Source organism: Anolis carolinensis, chromosome 4 (genome assembly GCF_035594765.1).
Source record: "Anolis carolinensis isolate JA03-04 chromosome 4, rAnoCar3.1.pri, whole genome shotgun sequence".
NCBI lineage: Eukaryota > Metazoa > Chordata > Lepidosauria > Squamata > Dactyloidae > Anolis > Anolis carolinensis.
The window spans coordinates 10,744,460-10,766,316 of NC_085844.1; the positions used below are offsets into that span (position 1 = coordinate 10,744,460).

The window sequence follows — 21,857 nt, forward strand, 5'->3', positions numbered from 1 at the left end:
TTCAAGCAATCACTTCCCACAATTGCACTAGACATGAAATCATATTTTTCTGCAGAAGCTGATTGTGAAACAGGAACAGCTGGGCAGATCTGATTGTGCTGAAGGTGTTTGCCTCTGTGCTGGGCCACATTCCCAACACTGATAGCATGCATTTGCTGTTCCTGCTGTCCTGTCAAATGGAGTGTCAAATGGAGCCACAAATACTAAGAAATGTATACACCACTAGTATATATGTAAGTTTTGTTTATACCAGAAGCATAAATGCATCCCTGTGGCTTCACAAACTCTGTAGGCTCCTTAAATCATTCTTTTTCCTCATCCTCCCAAAGGAATGGTGATTTGCCTTTTCCAGATGCTTCCAGGTGTGGTGAGTTACCTTTTAAATAGGCTGAAGCCTCTAAACACACCCTTCACATCTTCTGACATCTGTCTATTACCAGTTAGAACAGTGGTTTTCAACCTTTGGGTCCCCAGATGTTTTGGCCTTCAACTCTCAGAAATCCTAATAGCTGGTATACTGGTTGGGATTTCTGGGAGTTGTAGGCCAAAACACCTGGTTGAGAACCACTGAGTCAAGAAAGATAAGAAGTGAAGGCACTTAAGATGATCTCACCTCCATTAGAATGACAAATAAGAGTGGACCTCCATTCCCTTCTCTGGGTAGCTTAGAGCAGCTAAACCTCAACCCCCAATTAAGAAATCAGCAGTAGGAGGTCTCCGCATTCCATCCACATAGGATTTCTATGTATGCAAATAAGTCACCAATGGAATGTTGCCCAAAATATATAATTGGAAGAGACTCACTTCTTGATTGAAAACATTTTCCATCACTGCCTCTCCCCGCCCTCTTTTGGAGGGATTTTTGGCACTTTGTGTGATCCCCACTTGAGGGCAGGTTTGAAGTGTGATCCTGGACCGTAGCTGCTTACCATGGCTTAGGACCTTCTGTGGAACATCTGAATATCAGACAGTGTGAGGAGCGGGCAAAGTCCCAACTGCTTTGACTTCCTTTCAAATTCATGGTTCTTATCTGGTCAGACTAGAATTGGGCAGATCTGTCAATCTGACTTTCAATAGGATTGCCATATTCCCAATGCAGTTCCATATTTGATACCATTTTTTTCTTAATTCACATGAAAAAGTAGGGTATGTGCCTTAAATCACTTGTAAATATATGGCAAAGCAATGCATTTTGTATGGGATTCTTAGCCAAGAGATACTCAGAGGTGGCTTCCCTTGAAATAATAATAACAACAGCAGCAACAACAACAACTTTATTTTTGTATTCTGCCACCATCTCCCTGAAGGGACTCAGGGTGGCTTACACACAGCACAAAGTGACAAAAACAAAACATAAAATAAAAACACAATCTAAAAATACAGTTGAATAGAACATATAAGCATATAAAACAACAACCTGAAATATCGCTTGCAGCACATCTTATTCATTGGCAAATCTCCATGCAAGTATTAGCCATGGCTGATCCTGATTAGTTTCTGAGAGCAGACATGATCTGCTGCCTTTAGGGTATTTTAGCCCTTAACTTCTTCCATGTAACCAAACATTTGTAGGGGTTTTTTGAAAGCCCAATGTTTTCTGTTTGTGATCACATATTACTTTTGAAATGTACCTAAATATTTGTGGTACATATTTTTGAGTGGCTTCCATCCATTCGCATGAACAGGAATAAAAAATGCATAGATTTTGATGCTGAACTTCATTGATTCAGATTACGGTTTAGGAAATAAGCATTGTATAAGTTTGCACTGATATGTGAACTCAGCAACACATCCATAGTTGTAGCATGAACATATGCATCAGCAAAATAAACCTTCTTTGAGTAGACATGACAATGATATTATCATTTTATCTAAATGCAAATGGAAATCTTCTGATGTCCTTTCACTTCTTCTTTTCATGCACTCATATTTGTTTTCCTTCTTTATAAGCTTTCAAACGGATCGTTACCCACGTGTGGCTAGAGGATTATATTTCCACTGGGTGCTTATTTGACATAATTATGTATATTGAAAGAATGACAGCATCAGGCAGTCTTAGAATAATCCTCATGGTTTTACACATTCCATTTTGTATATCCATAATGATAATGCCCCACATTTAAAAATGGGGGAAAGGAATTTTAAGAGTAAGCATTCTTTGTAAAATGAGGTTTACACCTGAATAGTTTTTACATTTGCTGGGGGTAGGAGGAGATCAGATTTCTGCTGAAAGTGAAAACATTTTCATTAAAAACTCTTTGGGTTTGTTTCTCAAACCATGGAAAGACTTGATTGAGTTGTATGACATGCAAGTTATTTTTAACTGCAGAAGAACTAGGTTAGCATGCCCAACTCCCCATCCCAAGATTATTTTTTACAACAAAGAAAGTTGACTATTTGTGAGGGCATATGGGAACCAGTTTTTTATGCATGGTATTTATAGACTGCCAAATGTGCCAAAATCAAAAATACCTAGCTGGCAATTAAGAAATATCCAGACTTGAAGTACCAACCAAGCTCATTCCTATTCACTTTCCAACGTAAATCAAAACTGGCTGCTTAGGATGTTATGCTTGTTTAAGGGGTAATTAATAGCAGTGAAAAAGTTGTGTTGTCAAAGGGTTTCATGGCTGGAATCACAGGGTTGTTGTGTGTTTTCCGGACTGTATGGCCATGTTCCAGAAATATTATCTCCTGATGTTTCTCCCACAAGTGAAAAAGTTGTGCTTTTCTGTTTCTTTTTGAAAAAAGCAAGGAAATGAAAAGTATATTTGGCTTATTCCTGATGGTTATAAAAAACCCTCTCCTGAGTCTCAAGTGACTGGAAATGGGGCTATTAATAACCAACCATGGAATAAAGAAACCAGACAGAAATGTTGGGTTGAAATAAGGGTCACTTTATTCAACTTATGTCCTATTTATTTAAGGCTGAAAGGAGAGAAGTTGGGGTGGGGGGGGGGAAGCAACCTTATCCACATTCTGTTGAAGCCATTGTCTACCTCAAGACCAGCCTCTGTAGGCTTTCCTTGGTTAAACTGCTTGAGGTTTGAGTGCAGTCAAAATATTGGGGTTGCTCCTCAGCTAGCAATTTTCTGGTCACTCCCTCTGATGTTGCAGGGCTTTCATAGAGTCATAGTATCATAGTTGGAAGAGACCACAAGGACCATTCAGTCCAACACTCTTCCATTCAATAACACACAATCGAAGCAAGTGAGAGATAAAAAATCCCATGTTTGTCTTAAGGATATACTCCTGTCCTGTTTTGTCTTTCAAGAGCAGCCTTAAAATAATGTGGTAAGTAAATGAAAATTGCTTTACTTCAGCAAAACACAAAGTACAGCACACCAAGTGGAATAATGCAAAAGGAAGCAAGGAAGTCTTAGGGTAAACACAGTTCTTAGTCTCTGTTAAATTCCCAAATCAAATAGCAGTCTTACTTCAGACAAAGAAACAGCAAGAAACAGCTGCTTGGGCAGTTCCTAATTACTCGGCTGCATTTCTGGCAGCTATTCTAGCTGAACGACGTCTCTGCTCTGTTTCCTTTCGCCTTCCTTTACCCAAAGGGTGCTCACCAATGCGTCGTCTTCATCATGGAAAGAAGTGACAAGTGGAGTGCCGCAGGGCTCTGTCCTGGGCCCGGTTCTGTTCAACATCTTTATTAACGACTTAGACGAAGGGTTAGAAGGCACGATCATCAAGTTTGCAGACGACACAAAACTGGGAGGGATAGCTAACACTCCAGAAGACAGGAGCAGAATTCAAAACGATCTTGACAGACTAGAGAGATGGGCCAAAACTAACAAAATGAAGTTCAACAGGGACAAATGCAAGATACTTCACTTCGGCAGAAAAAATGGAAATCAAAGATACAGAATGGGGGACGCCTGGCTTGAAAGCAGTGTGTGTGAAAAAGACCTTGGAGTCCTTGTGGACAACAAGTTAAACATGAGCCAACAATGTGATGCGGCTGCTAAAAAAGCCAACGGGATTCTGGCCTGCATCAATAGGGGAATAGCGTCTAGATCCAGGGAAGTTATGCTCCCCCTCTATTCTGCCTTGGTCAGACCACACCTGGAATACTGTGTCCAATTTTGGGCACCACAGTTGAAGGGAGATGTTGACAAGCTGGAAAGCGTCCAGAGGAGGGCGACTAAACTGATTAAGGGTCTGGAGAACAAGCCCTATGAGGAGCGGCTTAAAGAGCTGGGCATGTTTAGCCTGCAGAAGAGAAGGCTGAGAGGAGACATGATAGCCATGTACAAATATGTGAAGGGAAGTCATAGGGAGGAGGGAGCAAGCTTGTTTTCTGCTGCCCTGCAGACTAGGACACGGAACAATGGCTTCAAACTACAGGAAAGGAAATTCCACCTGAACATCAGGAAGAACTTCCTCACTGTGAGAGCTGTTCGACAGTGGAACTCTCTCCCCGGGGCCGTGGTGGAGGCTCCTTCTTTGGAGGCTTTTAAGCAGAGGCTGGATGGCCATCTGTCGGGGGTGCTTTGAATGCGATTTCCTGCTTCTTAGCAGGGGGTTGGACTGGATGGCCCATGAGGTCTCTTCCAACTCTACTATTCTATGATTCTATGATTCTCTCCTGAAATGTGGATACTTGCAAAATCTCCTCCTCAGATTCCAACTCACCCTCAGATTCATGAGCACTTTCCTGCTCCCCTTCCTCTTCTGAAGAAGAGGAATCCCTAACAACTCCTTCCCAAACTTCCCAACTTGTGGAGTCTGTTCTAGAGAAATATCTTACACCAAAATAGATACCAGAGTGAACACCAAATTCTTACGTTATCTCCCCCACCCCATTACCTTCCAGATGACAAACTGTTTATAGATAGCACCCCAGGCAATTGGCCAAGTCCCCCTAGATACAGTATGAGGCTGACAAATAGCCCCTGATAAAAGGAGAGAAAATGTCCACCCAATCTCAAAGGGACCAGATAAAAACACAGTGTACTATGAGTGGGAGGGTAGGTCATGCTTAGGAATTGAAGAGAGGAGTGAGAGAGTGGTCAGGTTTAAAATAGTTAATAAACTCCACTCACATCACATTTAGTGTTTTGGTGCTTAGCACCTAATTGCACACCTCCTGGTCTCGATTCTTCCCTGCAGCATCTTTGCTGCACCATTTGGAAACACCAAGATGGGAAAATGAACTCTTGTCCACTAGAGAGAAATTGAAGTCATTTTTGAAGCAGTATGCAGTGAGAAGATCTGCCCTCCAAGATTTCCTTGCATTAGTGAATGCGATTTTCTAGGTTTCCACAGTTGACACTTGTGTTTTCAACAATCCTAAATACCCATTTTCATTGATAAGGTCTCATATGGTAGAAACTGACCAGAAAAAGGTTTCTTTGGCTTCAGATGCATAATTCTGTGAAAACTCTGATCTAGTATATGACTACTGTGACAATGAAAGATTCCATCTAGATAAAAGTCATAGAATTATAGAGCTAGAAGGAGATTCATTGTATTGAGACCTCTCCCTGCTTGTGTGGGTCAGGAGAGATGTAGTGCTTGGAGATTTTTTCCCTTTCTTTCAAACCCTAGAAGAGATGGAGTTAGAATAGTTCTTTTGTAATTTTAAAGATTAAATTCTGCATCTTTGCCTCCTAATCTCTAAATTCTTTTCTCAGCCACAACCAGAAAAAAAAATTGGGGGGGGGGGGCGGTTTGAAACCTTTTTTTTAAGCGAATCATGAAGAGCAGTTCCATAACGCAAAATAATTTAGAAATCAGGCTCCATCGATAAACTTCAGTGGGCACTCATGGGGATTTGGTTAACCAGTTAAAATTCATGAGTACACCAGGTTTTTTTAAAACCTGAAAAATTTGCTGGGGGGGGTTGAACCCCTAACTGCCCCCTGAGCTACAGCCCTGGCCACAACACTTCATGCTCTACTTGCTGTGAGCTGAATGCTCAACTATAAGTATCCTGTTTGTATTTTGGATGTTCTGCTCTATTTTGGGGATGCTTTGTTCTATTACCTAACAATATTGCATTCAACAGACCTGCTCATTTGATCTTATCCCAGGAATATTGGTGTCAGTAACAGAGGTAGTGATAGATGCTCCTGGTAACCTTGACTGGGTAGGTTTGCTTCTGGCAATTGAAATCTCAACATTTCATGGGCAAGTAGTTTTATTTTCATCTATTCTGTTGGAGAACAGTTTGAGTCAGCCTCTTGAGGAATATCTCTGTGTCTTGAGACTTTCTGAAATCCCTGAACTGATCACCCATAAAAACTTTGGAGAGTCAAAATAGGATGTCTGCAAAGATCCATCCATTTTCAAGTTAACTTAAAAATTTAATGTGTCTTGTCTTATTTGAGCAAAAGTCACAAGTAGCAATTTCACTTTAATTTCTAAAATTCACGAAGCCTTCTTAAGGGGGAGAAAACACCTTTCTCATGTGGCTGCAGAATTAGTAGAAGCAAAATTGCTGCATCCATTAATTTGAGTGCTTTTTTTGCTCCTGAACACGTAGGCAGGTACTTATTTTTTAATTAAAGGAAGGCCCAGTGGAGTCTCGTCTGTGTGTTTCTAGCATTATCTTAGAACTGATTTTAGTCATCAGAAGGAAGAAAGAAATCCAAGAAGTCCCCTGTGTTTCTGAATAATCATCTTCTCTGTAGAAAAAAAGAGGAAGATCAAGCAACCAAAATGTGGGAACATTAAGGTTTTTCTACCCTGGTTGTACTTTTCCATCCTTGATAAATGGTGTGCCAGTTTCTTAATGTGTTTCTACTTTTCTTATAGCAGAAAATTACAAATCACATAAGTCTTTTGGGGGAAAGGATATTAATACTGCTCATAGGGATGGCAAAAACAGGTGTCGAAAGGAGGGGTTGGAAAGGGATGACATAAAACGCTTCTACTTAACTGTTTGAGGGTGGTTTTTTCTTTTGAAGTATGAGATATATTCAAAGGCAATGTTTTTACTGGTGTGAGTAAAATTATTCTTTTCTCCTGTGTGGGAGTGAAATAGTAATATTTCTTCTAAGACGTCAAATATCGCTTGAGCATGGAGGCTTGTAAGCACTTGGGGTTTTTTGGGGGGGGATAGTAACAAGGTTCAAATTAATTAGGGGTACACTTTTAATCCTGCTAAAGGTTTAAAATTAATTAATTAAATTAATCAGTTTGATCAAAGAGCTTCAAGACTATGGCTGGCAATTAACAAACATGCTAAGAGCAGTTGTCTTGCAGTATTTTTTTGCACCACATTTTGATCTCTGGACTCAGTGGAAGTCTAGGCTTAAGAATTAATTCAGCTATTAATTAACACCCAATAAGCTTTGCTTTGATATCACAGCTCATGTTTTTTGTGGAAGGTTCATTTGAATTATCATTCGGGGGAGCATCTCATACAGTTCCAGTGCTTTCACTTAGCAATCTTGGGTCAAGGGCAGCTTTTACTAATTACCAAAAGCATTGCTTTGAGGGAGAAAAACAATGCTGATGGCAACAGCAAAAGAACATAACTGTGCCATCTTCCCTTTTGCATAGCTGAAAGCTCATCCCTGCCTGTTTCATGATGCATTTCTTTATTATGCAATGGTCTTTGCTGCATAAAGCGTTTTTGTTCTTGACAATAACAAAAAGATAAACAGCAGAGTATATTCTTGTAGGATTTTGATGGCTAAAAGAAATATGATGCGATACTTATTTGTGGCTGAGAATCCATTTCTTTAGAGATATGGTGCATTCATTTAAATCAAATTTCTTCAGTCAAACATACATTTTGGAGATTCTCATCCAAGAAAAAATTGTGGTGTCATGAAGTCATTAATATTTAAGGTATCACAGCACTGATTGTTCTCCTGTAATAAAATATCATGATGAAACTTTTAGAAATAGGAAGGAAGCTTGCCCTGTGCAATTCTGTCCTATGTAAGTACAGTAGAGTCTCACTTATCCAAGCTAAACGGGCTGACAGAAGCTTGGATAAGCGAATATCTTGGATAATAAGGAGGGATTAAGGAAAAGGCCTATTAAACATCAAATTAGGTTATGATTTTACAAATTAAGCACCAAAACATCATGTTATACAACAAATTTGACAGAAAAAGTAGTTCAATACGCAGTAATGTTATGCTGTAATTACTGTATTTACGAATTTAGCACCAAAATATCAAGATATATTGAAAACATTGACTACAAAAATGGCTTGGATAATCCAGAACCTTGGATAAGTGAGGCTTGGATAAGTGAGACTCTACTGTACTTGAAACAAATGTCATTGGGTGCATCTACACTGCAGAATTATTGCAGTTTGACACCATTTTAACTGCCATAGCTGAATGCTATGGAAACAGGGCAGTTGTAGTTCAACGAGGCACCAAAATGCTTGGTAGAGAAGGCTTAATGCCCTGCAAAACTACAACTCCCATGATTGAATAATTAATATGATGTCAAATTGCATTAATTCTATAGTGGAGATGAGGCTTTAGCAATCAGGTGTGTAAAAAGCTGGCTCGTGGCATAGGGAAAGGTCAGCAAAGTATAGAAAACTGTAAATCCCAGCAGTTAGCACCACTGTAAGTTATAGTGTGAAATGCTGGGGGCCACAAGTCAGCAATTTTGGCAGGATGCTATAATACTTTTAGGAAATTCTGAAAAAAGTAATCTTGTTGGGTCCAACATTTCTTTTTCTTTTTTGGGTGAATGTCCCATTCTTGGAGTTGACTAGAATGCTTGCTTTCTGGCATGATACCTCTTACCTTTCTTTAGCAATTACAAGAACTAGGAAAGAGTTAATCTCTCCAGACTGAATGCCATTTTTTCTTGTCTGGGGACCTGAATGATTTATTGGCTGAGATCTTGCAAGCAGGTTACATAACATTAATATCCAGATGTAAAATTATAGGTTAAACATGCTATGCAATCCTTCTACTGAATGGCAACATTGAATGACTAAGCCCACACCAAGTGTGCCATCAGATTTACAAATAAATGAAAGTGTGCAAGTCTCTGCAAGCTCACCAAACATCCATTTCATGTGCATGTGCCACCACACTGGCTGCAGCATATAGCTATGGGGAGGGGGTGTTGAGATCTACAGAATTTAGTATTTGTAGTTTGTACTTTGGTGAAGCATTAGAGCTCTTTAAAAACAAATCCTAAATTTTTCAAAAAAAAATCTCAGGAGACCATGGGATGCAGCCATAAGGTAGTTGGGTCGTACCTATGTTCTTTGCATAGATTAGCCCAGTATAAAAATACCATGCAGTCATGCCGGCCACATGACCTTGGAGGTGTCTACGGACAACGCCGGCTCTTCAGCTTAGAAATTGAGATGAGCACCAACCCCCAGAGTCAGACATAACTGGACTTAACGTCAGGGGAAACCTTTACCTTTACCTATATTTATATCCTGCCCTTCTCACCCCAAAGGGGACTCAGAGCGGCACACAGAAAGGCACAATTTGATGCCATACAACACATTTCAACAATTAGAATTCTTAAAATCATGTGATCCAGTATCATTGTCCAGGCCATTCCAATTATCATTGCAACATTCCACATTCACATATTGCACTGATAGATTTTCCAAAAGCTTGGTCTCACATCCATGTTTTCAGTTTTTTTTCCTAAAGGTCAGGAGGGAGGGAGTTCCAGAACAGAGGGGCCACTACTGAAAAGGCCCTGTCTCTCGTCCCCACCAATCTTGTCTGGGAAGGAGATGGGACCAAAATCAGGGCTTCCCCAGATGACTGTAATCTCTGAGGTGGTTCATAGAGGGAGATCTGTTTGGATAGGTAAGCTGGACCAGAACCATTTAGGTCTTTATGGGCTAAAGCCAGCACTTTGAAATGTGCTCAGTAGAGACTGGTAGCCAATGGAGCTGACGTAGCCGGGGGGTTGTATGCTCCCTGTATCCCACTCCAGTGAGGGATCTGGCTGTGATATACTAGCAGTTATGCATCAGCAGTGATCTGGACAAGGATATGTGTGTGTGTGTTTGTATTAAAATAGCATAACATTTTGCATCTCAGAAGGGAACTAGCATCCAGCAGACAAGTACTTACATACTTTAAAAAAAACCACAGAAAACAATAAAATTGTTTCTCTTTTTTGTCTTTGCTAAATTGAAGGAAGAATTGATTCAGCCTACCATGCAATTTGGCCAATGACTTTAGAATGACAAGTTTTAAATGGAAATAAATGGAGCTGTATTGCCTGCCTTTGAGGAGTTTGTCTGTCTCTTGTGTTTTACTTTTGCCACTTCAATAAAGCCAAGGAAATGACTTTTTTACTTGTTATGTCTGCTCTCCGGTTGTGATGACATTTGGCCAAAGCACTGGGCTGAAAGAGGCAGTGTTTCAGTACGTTATGGAGTGTTCTGGAAAGAACATGTTAGTATTCCTGACCCAGCATCAATTGGAACCTGAAAAAATAAGAAGTTATGTAAGTTTTATTTTTGTTCAAATATATCTTTTTCTAAAGAGTGCAGGCAGAAAAAATATCTGGGTCTAGAATACTAACTAATGTCCAAGATCCTGCACCAAAGGCAATGGTGCAATGTATTTGTAACTCTGGCATGAGGTGATGGGTATAGGGACATGCTACACAATTTCCCAATTAGGTATCTACATCATTACAAGCTGTTAACTGTTGGTGTGGCATAGTGGTTTAAGCTTTGAATTATGATTTTTGACCATGGGAACCCACTGCATGACCTTGGAGATGTCAGATTCTCTTGGCCTCATAGGAAGGTTCTGAATAATAATCTCTGAATAATTCTATCCAGGAAAACCCCATGATAGGTTCATCTAAATTGGAAATAATCTGAAGGCATATAATAACAACAAAGCATATGAAGGTAATTGCACCAATGCAATACATCCATATCTTCAGAAGGGGACCTAGCTATGTCTTTGGGACCATTGAGAAAACAGAGCCATCCTTTTGTGCAAACGTTCAACTTTTGTAATAGAAGCCATCATGCTATGATATCCATGGTACAATGGAATCTATAGCACTATGATGTCCATTGCACCATGGTCTTGAAGACATACTAAGCCTCTGCTTTCCTCCTAGAAATATGACTATCATACGTACATCTTTGGAGTTCACCATTATGTGCTCAAAAGTCAACTTGCAATTATGTTAATACCAAACGGTGTCAGCCTTTAGTTTAATATAAAGCTGTATTTGCAAAGATCAGTCAATCATGCTGCAGAAGAATTCTATGGACATCATGAACAGGTAAAAACACAAATCAAGGTGTCTTAAAACAAATTAAGCTTTTACTTTCCCTAAAAGGTAAGATGACTAAATTGTGATTTTTATACTTTGTCCATATCATGAGAAAATACGATAATGCTTAGTAAGATAGAAAGTAGTATGGGACAGGTTGTGAAAGAAAGGCTCCTGAAACTACCCTGAGCTCACTGGAAGTAAGATGAGGCACAAATGTTAGAAATTATTATAGTTGTTCTTGTCAGCTGGAATTCATAATCAGAATTACAGTTACACATTTGTAATTGATTTCTATTTAAGACCTATTAAAATCACTTCAAAAAACAACAACAATGAAACTATCATACTGTTTGGAACCATTTAAAACAAATTTAAACACCACCAAGTGAAAGGTCAACACATTATGCAGTATCTATTTTGTATAAAGAAAATCAATTTTTAAAGGCCTGCCAGAATAAAAAGCTAGTTTAGCTTTTTTGGGGAGGAAGTTCCAGAGTTTGGGAACAGCCATGAAAAAGGCCCTCTCCTGTATACCCACTAAGTATATCTTTTAAGCCTCTTTAAAATGATAAGGAGTTCCAAGTCAATGTGTTATAAATATTATGAATCAATTAGCCACTCTCAGGGGGAAAGTGTGACATAAAGAGTTTGATCAGTATTGTAGGCATGGTGATGACAGAATTTCTGAGAATCTGAGATTTCATGTAAACTGAAATTTCTTTGACATTTTGAAATATAAAATAAACAAGATTTCATCCAATGGAAATGTGGTTTCTAATTTTGTTTTGCAGGCAATTCAATCCTCTGCTCCGCCTGTGTCCAGGATAACAGTGTCTATAGCAGAGTTTTTCAGATATTGTACAGAAATGAAGAGATTGTCATTAATGAATCGATGAACTTCAGAGTCCATCTTCTCTTAGATGGTGAAAAGGTGAGAAGCTTTTCTTTGGCTTGAGATGGTCCTGACCCAATAGGGTGACACAAAACTTGGATTGGGGATGGAAGGTCATGGTTGTATCTGAGCTCCAAAACTAAAATGTGGATAGGCAGATGTAATTCCATACACTTTACTATGTGGGACAGATCAACTGCTATCACCTTTTATTAGGTATGCCAAACATTCACTTCTGAGAGAGTACAACCCCTTTATCCACAGAGCATGCATTTCTAGATTTCATGTGAATATATGAAGTAATAACAAACCCTATTATACAAACGATTTCTGGTAGAATCACTCTATAGCATTCAGATTGAAGAATCAATTATGTGTTTTCCTATGTCACATGTTCTTCTTGGCATTAAAGTTCTATGTGATGTTTTTGCCAGTGAAACAACGAAACTCTCTTCAGTTTCACTTGTATATCCTATGCACTAGTGACTCTCAAACTCTGGTCTTCCAGATGTTCATGACTTCAGCTTCCAGAATATCTGACCAAACTGACTAGGGCTTCTGGGCGTTCAAGTTTTAAACATCTCTAAGATCAAAATTTGGCAACCACTGCATTGCATTTGAGTTGGGTCACCCCTCTTCTGAAGCAGATTACACAAGCTTTCACTATGGCTCTGAAATCTCTCTTGGCACAATATCTTTCAAGCTGTCAGTCAGCTAACTCCCTGGTAGCTATATTTCCTTGGTGCCACTTTAGTTAAGCATTGATAAATCCATGAGGAAGGTAGACCAGTGTCTTCTCTGTCCAAGATAAATGGGTGGTGATTTAGCTGTCCTCACTGATGGATATATCAGGATGCTTCAGGTTTCATTTCATGACATTATATCCAGTCTGAATATGCTTTTCTCATCACTACAATCACTTGCCTTCTCCCATTTTGTGGGAACTGGGTTCTAATAGTAGCTTTTCTATTTTAACTGTTAAAGGTAGAAGAAGCATTATGTGAAGCAGATTTTCAACTCAAGCTTGACCTGCAGTTTACAGACAGTGAACAACAGTAAGTGCATTCCTTTTTGTTTACTAATGGTGCATCTATACTGTAGTATAAATGCAGTTTCACGTCACTTTAAATGCTGTCACTCCATTCGATGGAATCTTGGAAGTTGTCATTTGGTGAGACATCAGCACTCTGTCAGGAAAGGGTAAAGGCCTCATTAAACTACAACTCCTAAGTTTTGTTAGCATTAATCCATGCCAGTTAAAGCAGTATTAGGAGCCCCCAATGGTGTAGTGGATTAAAGCCTTGTGATTTGAAGGTTGGGTTGCTGATCTGAAAGCTGCCAGGTTCGAATCCCACTCGGGGAGAGTGTGGATGAGCTTCCTCTATCAGCTCCAGCTCCATGCGGGGACATGAGAGAAGTCTCCCGCAAGGATGATAAAAACATCAAAACATCTGGGCGTTACCTGGTCAACGTCCTTGCAGACAGACAATTCTCTCACAGAAGCGACTTGCAGTTTCTCAAGTTGAAAGCTTAATCCATCCCAAAGAACCTAAAAGAAGTTCTGACCCCCTCTACTCTCTTGGTGCTTCTTTGAGGAGTAGCACCAAAGGCAGCCCTGTATTTTCATTGGATCATATTCATAGAATTGAAAGAGACCACTTGTTAGGGATTCCTCTTCTTCAGAAGAGGAAGGGGAGCAGGAAAGTGTTCATGAATCTGAGAGTGAGTTGGAATCTGAGGAGGAGACTTTGCAAGTACCCACTTTTCAGGAGAGGCGAAAGGAAACAGATGAGAGACGTCTTTCAGCTAGGATAGCTGCCAGAAATGCAGCTGACTAATTAGGAACTTCCCTAGCAGCTGTGAGGGGACTCAGAGCTATAAAGCAGAAGCAGGTGCAGCCAGCTCTTGCTGGCAACAAACTGACTAATGCCTTCTCTCCTTGTGTGCCTGCTCTGAGTCTACATCTGGTTTTATTGCTGTTTCTTTGTCTGAAGTAAGACTGCTATTTGATTTGGGACTGTATCAGAGACTAAGAACTGCATTTGCCCTAAGACATCCTTGCTTCCTTTTGCATTATTCCACTGAGTGTGCTGTACTTTATGTTTTGCAGAAGTAAAGCAGTTTTCATTTACCTACCACAGTGTCTTAAGGCTGTTCTTGAAAGGCAAAACAGGACACCACTAGGCTATCCACTCCAGCCCCATTCTGCCATGTAGGAACACCAATCAAAGCACTCCCAACAGATTACCATCTAGCCTCTGTTTAAATTCTTCCAGAGGAGACTCCATCACACTCTTAGGCAACTGTTGAACAGCTCTAACCACCAGGAAGTTTGGTTTGTTGTGAGTTTTTCGGGCTGTATGGCCATGTTCCAGCTGCACATGACCATGCAGCCCAAGAAATCCACAGCAACCCAGTGATTTCTGCCATGAAATCCTTTGAGAATACATCAGAAAGTCCATTCTAATGTTTAGATGGAACCTTTTTTCCCTTCAATTTGAATCTATTGCTCTGTGACTTAAGGCCTCATTAGAAAAGCCAGGCAAAGCATCCTTCTTAGCTGAGAAAAGAGGGGGAAAATGAGGTGAAGCCATTGCCCCACGCACAGCTCTCAGTGATACTTTCCCCATCATAGGGCTTGGCTTCCATTTTTTTACCATTTTGGTTTCCCTTCTCTGGACACATTCTTGGATTATGGTTTCCAGAATTGAACACAGCATTCCAGATGGTGTCTGATTTTGGGGTTGAATATTTGACCAAAATTCTTATATATACATGAGTCTATACATAGGCCCGGGCTGTGGCGCAGGCTGGAGAGCAAGCCAGCTGCAACCAGCTGCAATGAATCACTCTGACCAGGAGGTCATGAGTTCGAGGCCTGCTCGGAGCCTGTGTTTGTCTTGTCTTTGTTCTATGTTAAAAGGCATTGAATGTTTGCCTATATGTTTAATGTGATCCGCCCTGAGTCCCCTTTGGGGTGAGAAGGGCGGAATATAAATGCTGTAAATAAATAAATAAATAAATAAATAAATAAATAAATAAATATTTATTTATTTATTTACAGTATTTATATTCCTCCCTTCTCACCAAGAAGGGGACTCAGGGCAGAATTCTCATAGCTGAATTTAAAAACAAAACAAGAAAACCTCCTTCCAAAGAACTGGTGGAATGCAAGTCACTTCATGTTTCTCACATTGGTGTCATAATATTGGCATTGCTGCTACAAGTTCAATTAAGAGCTAAACACCAGCCTTGTAAATGTTCCTTGTTGCTGAGAGAAATACTGCCAAGTGATAAAAATTCCACTCACACCACAGTCCCTGGGGTCTAATGATACCGGGGAATGAGCTGGCAGAAGGTTTTTTCCCTCCCCTCAACTTTCTAAATCTCTTATTTTAGGCTGAGAGATGTCTCCACCATCCCAGTGATCAGCAGCCGCACTTTGGGGCTTCATTTCCACCCAAAGCAAGGGCTGCATCATCACGTCCCTGTCATGTTTGACTACTTCCATCTGTCCGCAATCTCCGTGACTCTCCATGCCTCCCTGGTGGCTTTGCATCAGCCTCTTATAAGGTAAGCAAAAGTGCCTCCAAGTTCCAAAGAAAGGTGGGGGGATGGTTTATTTATTTATTCATTCTCTACTTGGCTTTAACAATTCTCACTATGTGAGCTCATATGATTTTTTTAAAAAAAATGAGAATATTTTATGTGCTTTTAACAAAACTGCAAAGTTTACATCTGCAGAAAGAAACAAACAAAAACACTGTTAGTCTGTTTTTCTTTAAAACATTCCATGTTTTTGGGGATCTTACTGTAGAATCCCTTCCTTAGGGCTTCCCACCCAGTGGGGCCAAAGCAATACTCATAGGGTGTATACATGCTCTTCTGATGCCCATGTTTTCTTTACTATTGTGAGGGTTTGGGTGCTGCATTAGGCATCTGTTTTCTCATTTCCCATGTACTTCTTTTGGACTAGAGCAGTGGTTCTCAACCTGGGGTCCCCAGGTGTTTTGACCTACAGAAATCCCAGGCAGTTTACCAGCTGGGAGTTGAAGGCCAAAACATCTGGGGACCCACAGGTTGAGAATCTTAAGAATCCCCAGATTCTACCTTAATTTTCACTAGGGACCTCCCTGTTGCTTCTCCTGATCTGGTGTTGGAAGATAATGAATAAGGCTTTTAGGAATGCAACAGAATATGAATGTGCTTCTGTATGAGGCAAAACCCATGTTGTTTCCATTGTTACCTATATTATATAATATAGTATCTATCCATCTATTTCCTTGCTATACAGTACAGCCATCATACATCTGAAGCTGGTACCCACAGTTTTATCAATAAAATAATCCTTTCTAAGAATTTTGTAAGTTCTCCAGATAATTTTATGGTATGCTTCTGCTGGAAGCTACCATTGGGTCATGCTGGAGGAGGAACAACTTTGAAAAATTTCTGGATCTCCCAGGGCAATTCTGTGATAATTTCTAGGAAAGGTTGTTCATTTCCCTATTATCCATAGTATCCTGTTTCCACAATCAATTTGGAAATGTATCAGGAGTCATACTATATTTCACTCCCCTAAGAAAATGAAATAATTCAGCATCAGGATGAAGGTTCTATCAGTTGCTTTATAATATTCCTAATTTTTTTACCTACTATGAGTGAATAGGGAGAAGAATCATCTACCTCATTACTTCTGAAATTGTGTCACATATTTAAGAATGATTAATAAGCATCTAAGGAACAACAGGAAAATAAACACCCTTTTCCAAGAATGCTTGTTTGTTATTACAGGTTTTCCCCTTCATTGAGGAATTTCTAACAAGCATTGAAAGAGCTTCCACATTTTCTCAGAACACTGCTGAGCTAAGGAACCTTTGCTATATCTGTCAAATTTAACGGTTGCAGTTTCAAAATAGCAGCTTGAGGAAATAAAAATAACACACTGTTCTTAGCACAGAAGGGAAGGCATGCTTGAGGGGTTTTTGAAATGTGCCATAATGTTGATGCATTTAGCATAGGGAGTGAGTATCCTTTATCTGAAATGTTTGGCACCAGAATTGTTTTGAATTTTGGACTTTTTAAAATTTTGGGATATATGTATTTCTATATATGTACATAATGCGAGATGTTAGAAATGAGACCCAAGTCTAAACATGAAATTTGTATACATTTCATAAATATAACTTGTATGTTTAGCTTTCAGGTTATTACATATAATATTTTAAATTATTTTGTGCATGAAATAAAATTCGCGTACGTTGAACCATCAGAAATACATTACATTGAACATTCATGAGAACAATTTTGGATTTTGGAATTCTGGATAAGGGACATTTAACTTCTATAGGTCTATCTTCAGATGGTATGTCTGGTGACTAAAGTCAGTATAAGGTATATGTGCCTTTAAGTTCTGTCTTGACTTATGGAAACCCTGTGAATTCCATAGAGTTATTCTTGGCTTGTAGGCACTAATAAAATTCCTTTCCCAGTGATGACCTCTACACTGTAGAGTCCTGGGGCTTGGAAAAGGTACTTTAAGGATTATGGATATCAGAATTAATTAAACAGAATGGCCATTTAGCATTCTGGCTGGAATATTCTTGGATTGCAAGAAAAATGAGTTTTCCTGCTTTAGAAATACAATTTCCAAGATTGGCTCCATCTGTTCATGGAATAAATCACACTCACACACAAACACATGCATGTGCTCCTTGATTGATAACTGTATTATTTATTTATTTTTAAAAACCCTATTTGCTGTTTGGTCATTTCAACTTATGATGACCCTAAGCTAAACTAATCAAGATTTTCTGGGGGCCAAAGTCTAGATAGGCAGAAGATAGATAGATAGATGTTTAATTTAATTGATTTTAAGTATCTGTTCTGTATGTATTTCAAGGCATCTAATGGTTGCCATATGTTAGCCGCCTTGAGTCCCCTTCGGGGTAGAGAAAGGTGGGGTAGAAATAAGGTAAATAATAAATAAATAAATAATCATTGAATCATAGATCCAAATGAAATCCCTTATCAAGCTGGACTACATAGTCAGAGCAATTAAAATACACAATTAAGATCCAGAGAAGGACACTCCACCATGCTCTAAGCCTGCAGTGAAGCCTGCTATCAAACAACTCTTATAATTACCGTATAATTATAATTATTATGTGGGTCTGCGCATGGGGTGCAGACCCACAAGTAATAAGAACATCAGCCTTGGCCCTGTCTATCTCAACTGCTGAGTATGCCTGTCCTGTTTGGCACAAGTCTGCCCATGCAAAGCAGGTGGACATAGCACTGAATGAAACATGCAGAATCATCACAGGATGCCTTAAACCTACACCTGTTGATAAACTCCACAAGTTAGCTGGCATTGCCCCTCCTGACGTGCGACGGGAAGTTGCTGCTAACTGTGAGAGAAAAAAGGTCGAACATTGTGAAAGCCACCCACTGCATGACTATCAGCCTCCTCCCAGTAGACTCAAATCAAGGAAGGGCTTCATGAGAACCACCACTCCTCTTGATGTTCCTCCAGCAGCAGCAAGGGTGTCTCTCTGGGCAGCTAAACCTGGCAATTCCAACTGGATGGCCCCCCATGAGGGTCTTCCTCCAGGGGCAAATCAAGAATGGGCAACTTGGAAGTCCCTGAACAGACTCAGAAGTGGAGTGGGCAGATCAAAAGACAATCTGGCAAGATGGCACTACCTGGAGGAATCCTCCACCTTGTGTGACTGTGGAGCAGAACAAACAACTCCGCATATGTATGCTTGCCCACAATGCCCTGCCTCATGTACGGAGGAGTTGTTTAAAGCTATGGACAATGCGGTTGCTGTTGCCCGCTTTTGGTCCAAAACTATTTAGTTGCTTGTGATTTCCTTTTCTCCCCCCATCATTTTGAAATGTATTTGTTGTACAATGCTTTTGACATGGAAAAAAAAAACGTATATACTTGAGCATAATCTGACCTGAATATAAGCTGAGGCACCTAATTTTACCATTAAAAAACTGGGAAAACTTATTGACTCGAGTATAAGATGAAGGTGGGAAATGCAGCAGCTACTGGTAAATTTCAAAAATAAAAATAGATACCAATAAAATTACATTAATTGAGGCATCTGTAGGTTAAATGTTTTTGAATATTTACATAAAACTGTAATTTAAGATAAGGTGGTCCAACTCTGATTACCTATTTACTCGAGTACAAGCCAACCTGAATATAAGCTGGCCATGGCCCTCACTCAAGTATAAGTCAAGGCTTATACTCGAGTATATATGTTAGATGTTGAATTCAAATGCTATATATCAAAAGTCACCTTGAGAAAGCCAAGCCATAGCTTTGAGAAAAAAAGTTATGCATTACCTCAAATGATGAAAAATGAGTTTTTCTTATGTCTTCTTTTAGCTTTACTCGTCCAGGGAAAGGCACATGGCTTGGTAAAGGCAACATGGAAATGGGACCAGATCTAACTGGAATGTCGCTAGAAAATCTAGTGTTTGGAGCTGGGTATTGTAAGCCGGCTGCTTCTGAGGTAGGAAACAGCTGTGTATACAAAAGATATTTTTTTTGATGGGGATGTGTTTTCCTTCTCAGAAAGGGAGAAAAACTAAGGCCAAACATTTCATTGTTAAGTTGATGCTTGATTGCAATTGAAGCTCACGAGACTGTTTCTTGTTTATGTCAGGGTCTTATTGCTTACTCCTATTACATCTTCTTATACCTCCTGTCTCTTTCTTTCTTGCTCCCTCCTTTTTTTTCAAGGATTAAAACTTGGCAGGGTTACCTTTTGGACTATATCACCCAAAATGATGCTATGGTTATGAGTGTTGGACACAGGCTATATCTTCACTGTAGTGTTAATGCAGTTTGACACCACTTTAACTGCCATAGTTCAGTGTTATGGAATCCTAGGATTTATAGTTTGGTCTCACACTAGCACTGTTTGGTACAGAAGGATCAAGACATTGTAAAATTACAACTCCCCTGATTCCATTGCATTGAGTAGTATCAAACTGCATGAATTCTGAAGTATAGATGCACACTAAGACTCTGGGAAATCAGGGTTCAAATCCTTGCTCAAGCATGGAAACTCACTATATTGAATCCTTAGAATTGCTATGTGTTCTCGTGTCAGTTACAGATACAATTGAGATAATGAGCTTGTTTATCATCAGTATATAATATGCTTAGTTATTGCTTAATGTTGCTTGTCATTTTGTAAACTTGCAATTCTGATTTACTTCAGTAAAACAAAGACAGATTGACTGTCATTTCCAACCCACATATATGTCTGAAATGCTGTCGTAGCCCAAACTTTCTGTTGATTCCATGTGTACACTTCTAACTAAGGTTAATGCTATAAACACATAATTAACTCACACTTGTTTGCACACATGCACAGATAAGCCATCTACAATAGCTGCAAGCATAAAAGTTATTGAACCACACAAAGCTTTTATTTCCCCATTTTATGGAGAAAGTGTTTTTCATGTGACTGTTTCTTAAAATAGGTAGGGAAATTAATTTGGTTGATTATATTCTGTACTTTCATTAGAAAAAAAAATGAATGATGCTTGGCAAGGTAGAAGGCAGAAGAAGGGTGAAAGGAAGACCACATTAAAGATGGATAGACTCAGTAAAGGAAGTTATGGCTACCTTGACTTCCGATAACATGAGCCAATAGGTGACTTGGGGTCTCTTATCCATACCTGTAGGTCTTGTATGAATTAGTGAGGAACAGTGTGCAATCTTGGAAAGGGTATAAATGTTGCTAAAAATCTTTGTGGGAGATAACAAACCTCCTACTCTCCAACAGACCCATTTTGGTAAGAATAGTCATGTCATATCATTTTCTCGGCTGTTTTTAAATACCCATTTATTCTACGCTCCTCCCATTTTCTCTTCCTTTGTTCTTAGCTTTTTTTCAACTGATTCAAATTAATGTGAAACTGAAAAGTAGATCAACAAAAGCAGAGAGATGAGGTGGAAACTTACCCTCCCTAGGCAAAAACAAACTGCTGCAGAATTTCCAAACTTGCATGTTGTTTTTCATTAATAACCTTTGTCTCTTGAGAACACTTTGATGTTGTTGGATCACATATGCTTGAGTTTCTATCTGTGCAATGTTGGAGGCCATGGTGTTATTATGGAAAATTCATAGCATTTTAAGTATCATTGTGCCACCCAACAGATTCCTGGTATCTGGATTTGCAGAGGGGTGTCTTTGAACTTCTTTGCTAGGTTTACTCAAGAGTTTCATGCAGAATTTCAAGATCTCAGACTTTCTAACCTTATCTAGGACCTCTCACACTGGCCAGAAGACCACTGTCAGTGGCCGTGAAGAACCCATTGCCCCACACCCCACATTACCCGGTTTACCCACAGGGCAATCTCAATGGAGGGAAGTGTCAACCATGCAAGTTCCCCCTATGGCTCCAAGACGATAGTCTCCTGTGTTGCCTTCTTTAAGCATGGAACCCCACAGGAAGTAATAGTACATCATGTCATGGGAACCGGCGGGCTCCGTGCTTAAAGAGCCAACAAAGTGAAGCATGCCGCCGATTCTTACCCCATCTGATGTGGTTACTAGAAATACTAGTTCAGTGGTATAGAGCATATAGGTAAAGGTAAAGGTTTCCACTGACGTTAAGTCCAGTTGTGACCAACTCTGGGTGTTGGTGCTCATCTCCATTTCTAAGCTGAAGAGCCGGCGTTGTCCGTAGACACCTCCAAGGTCATGTGGCCAGCATGACTGCATGG

The 21,857-nt window shown here is 39.6% G+C and overlaps 1 protein-coding gene across 1 annotated transcript in view; it reads left to right on the top strand.

Moving 5' to 3' along the window:
- Nucleotides 1–21,857, top strand: part of fam135b (family with sequence similarity 135 member B) — a 151,821-nt gene that overhangs the window by 94,041 nt on the left and 35,923 nt on the right. The window contains exons 4-7 of the mRNA XM_008108335.3: nucleotides 12,003–12,142; nucleotides 13,088–13,158; nucleotides 15,503–15,676; nucleotides 19,503–19,629. Coding sequence (XP_008106542.2) covers nucleotides 12,003–12,142; nucleotides 13,088–13,158; nucleotides 15,503–15,676; nucleotides 19,503–19,629 — 512 coding nt within the window. The remainder of the gene's footprint in view (nucleotides 1–12,002; nucleotides 12,143–13,087; nucleotides 13,159–15,502; nucleotides 15,677–19,502; nucleotides 19,630–21,857) is intronic.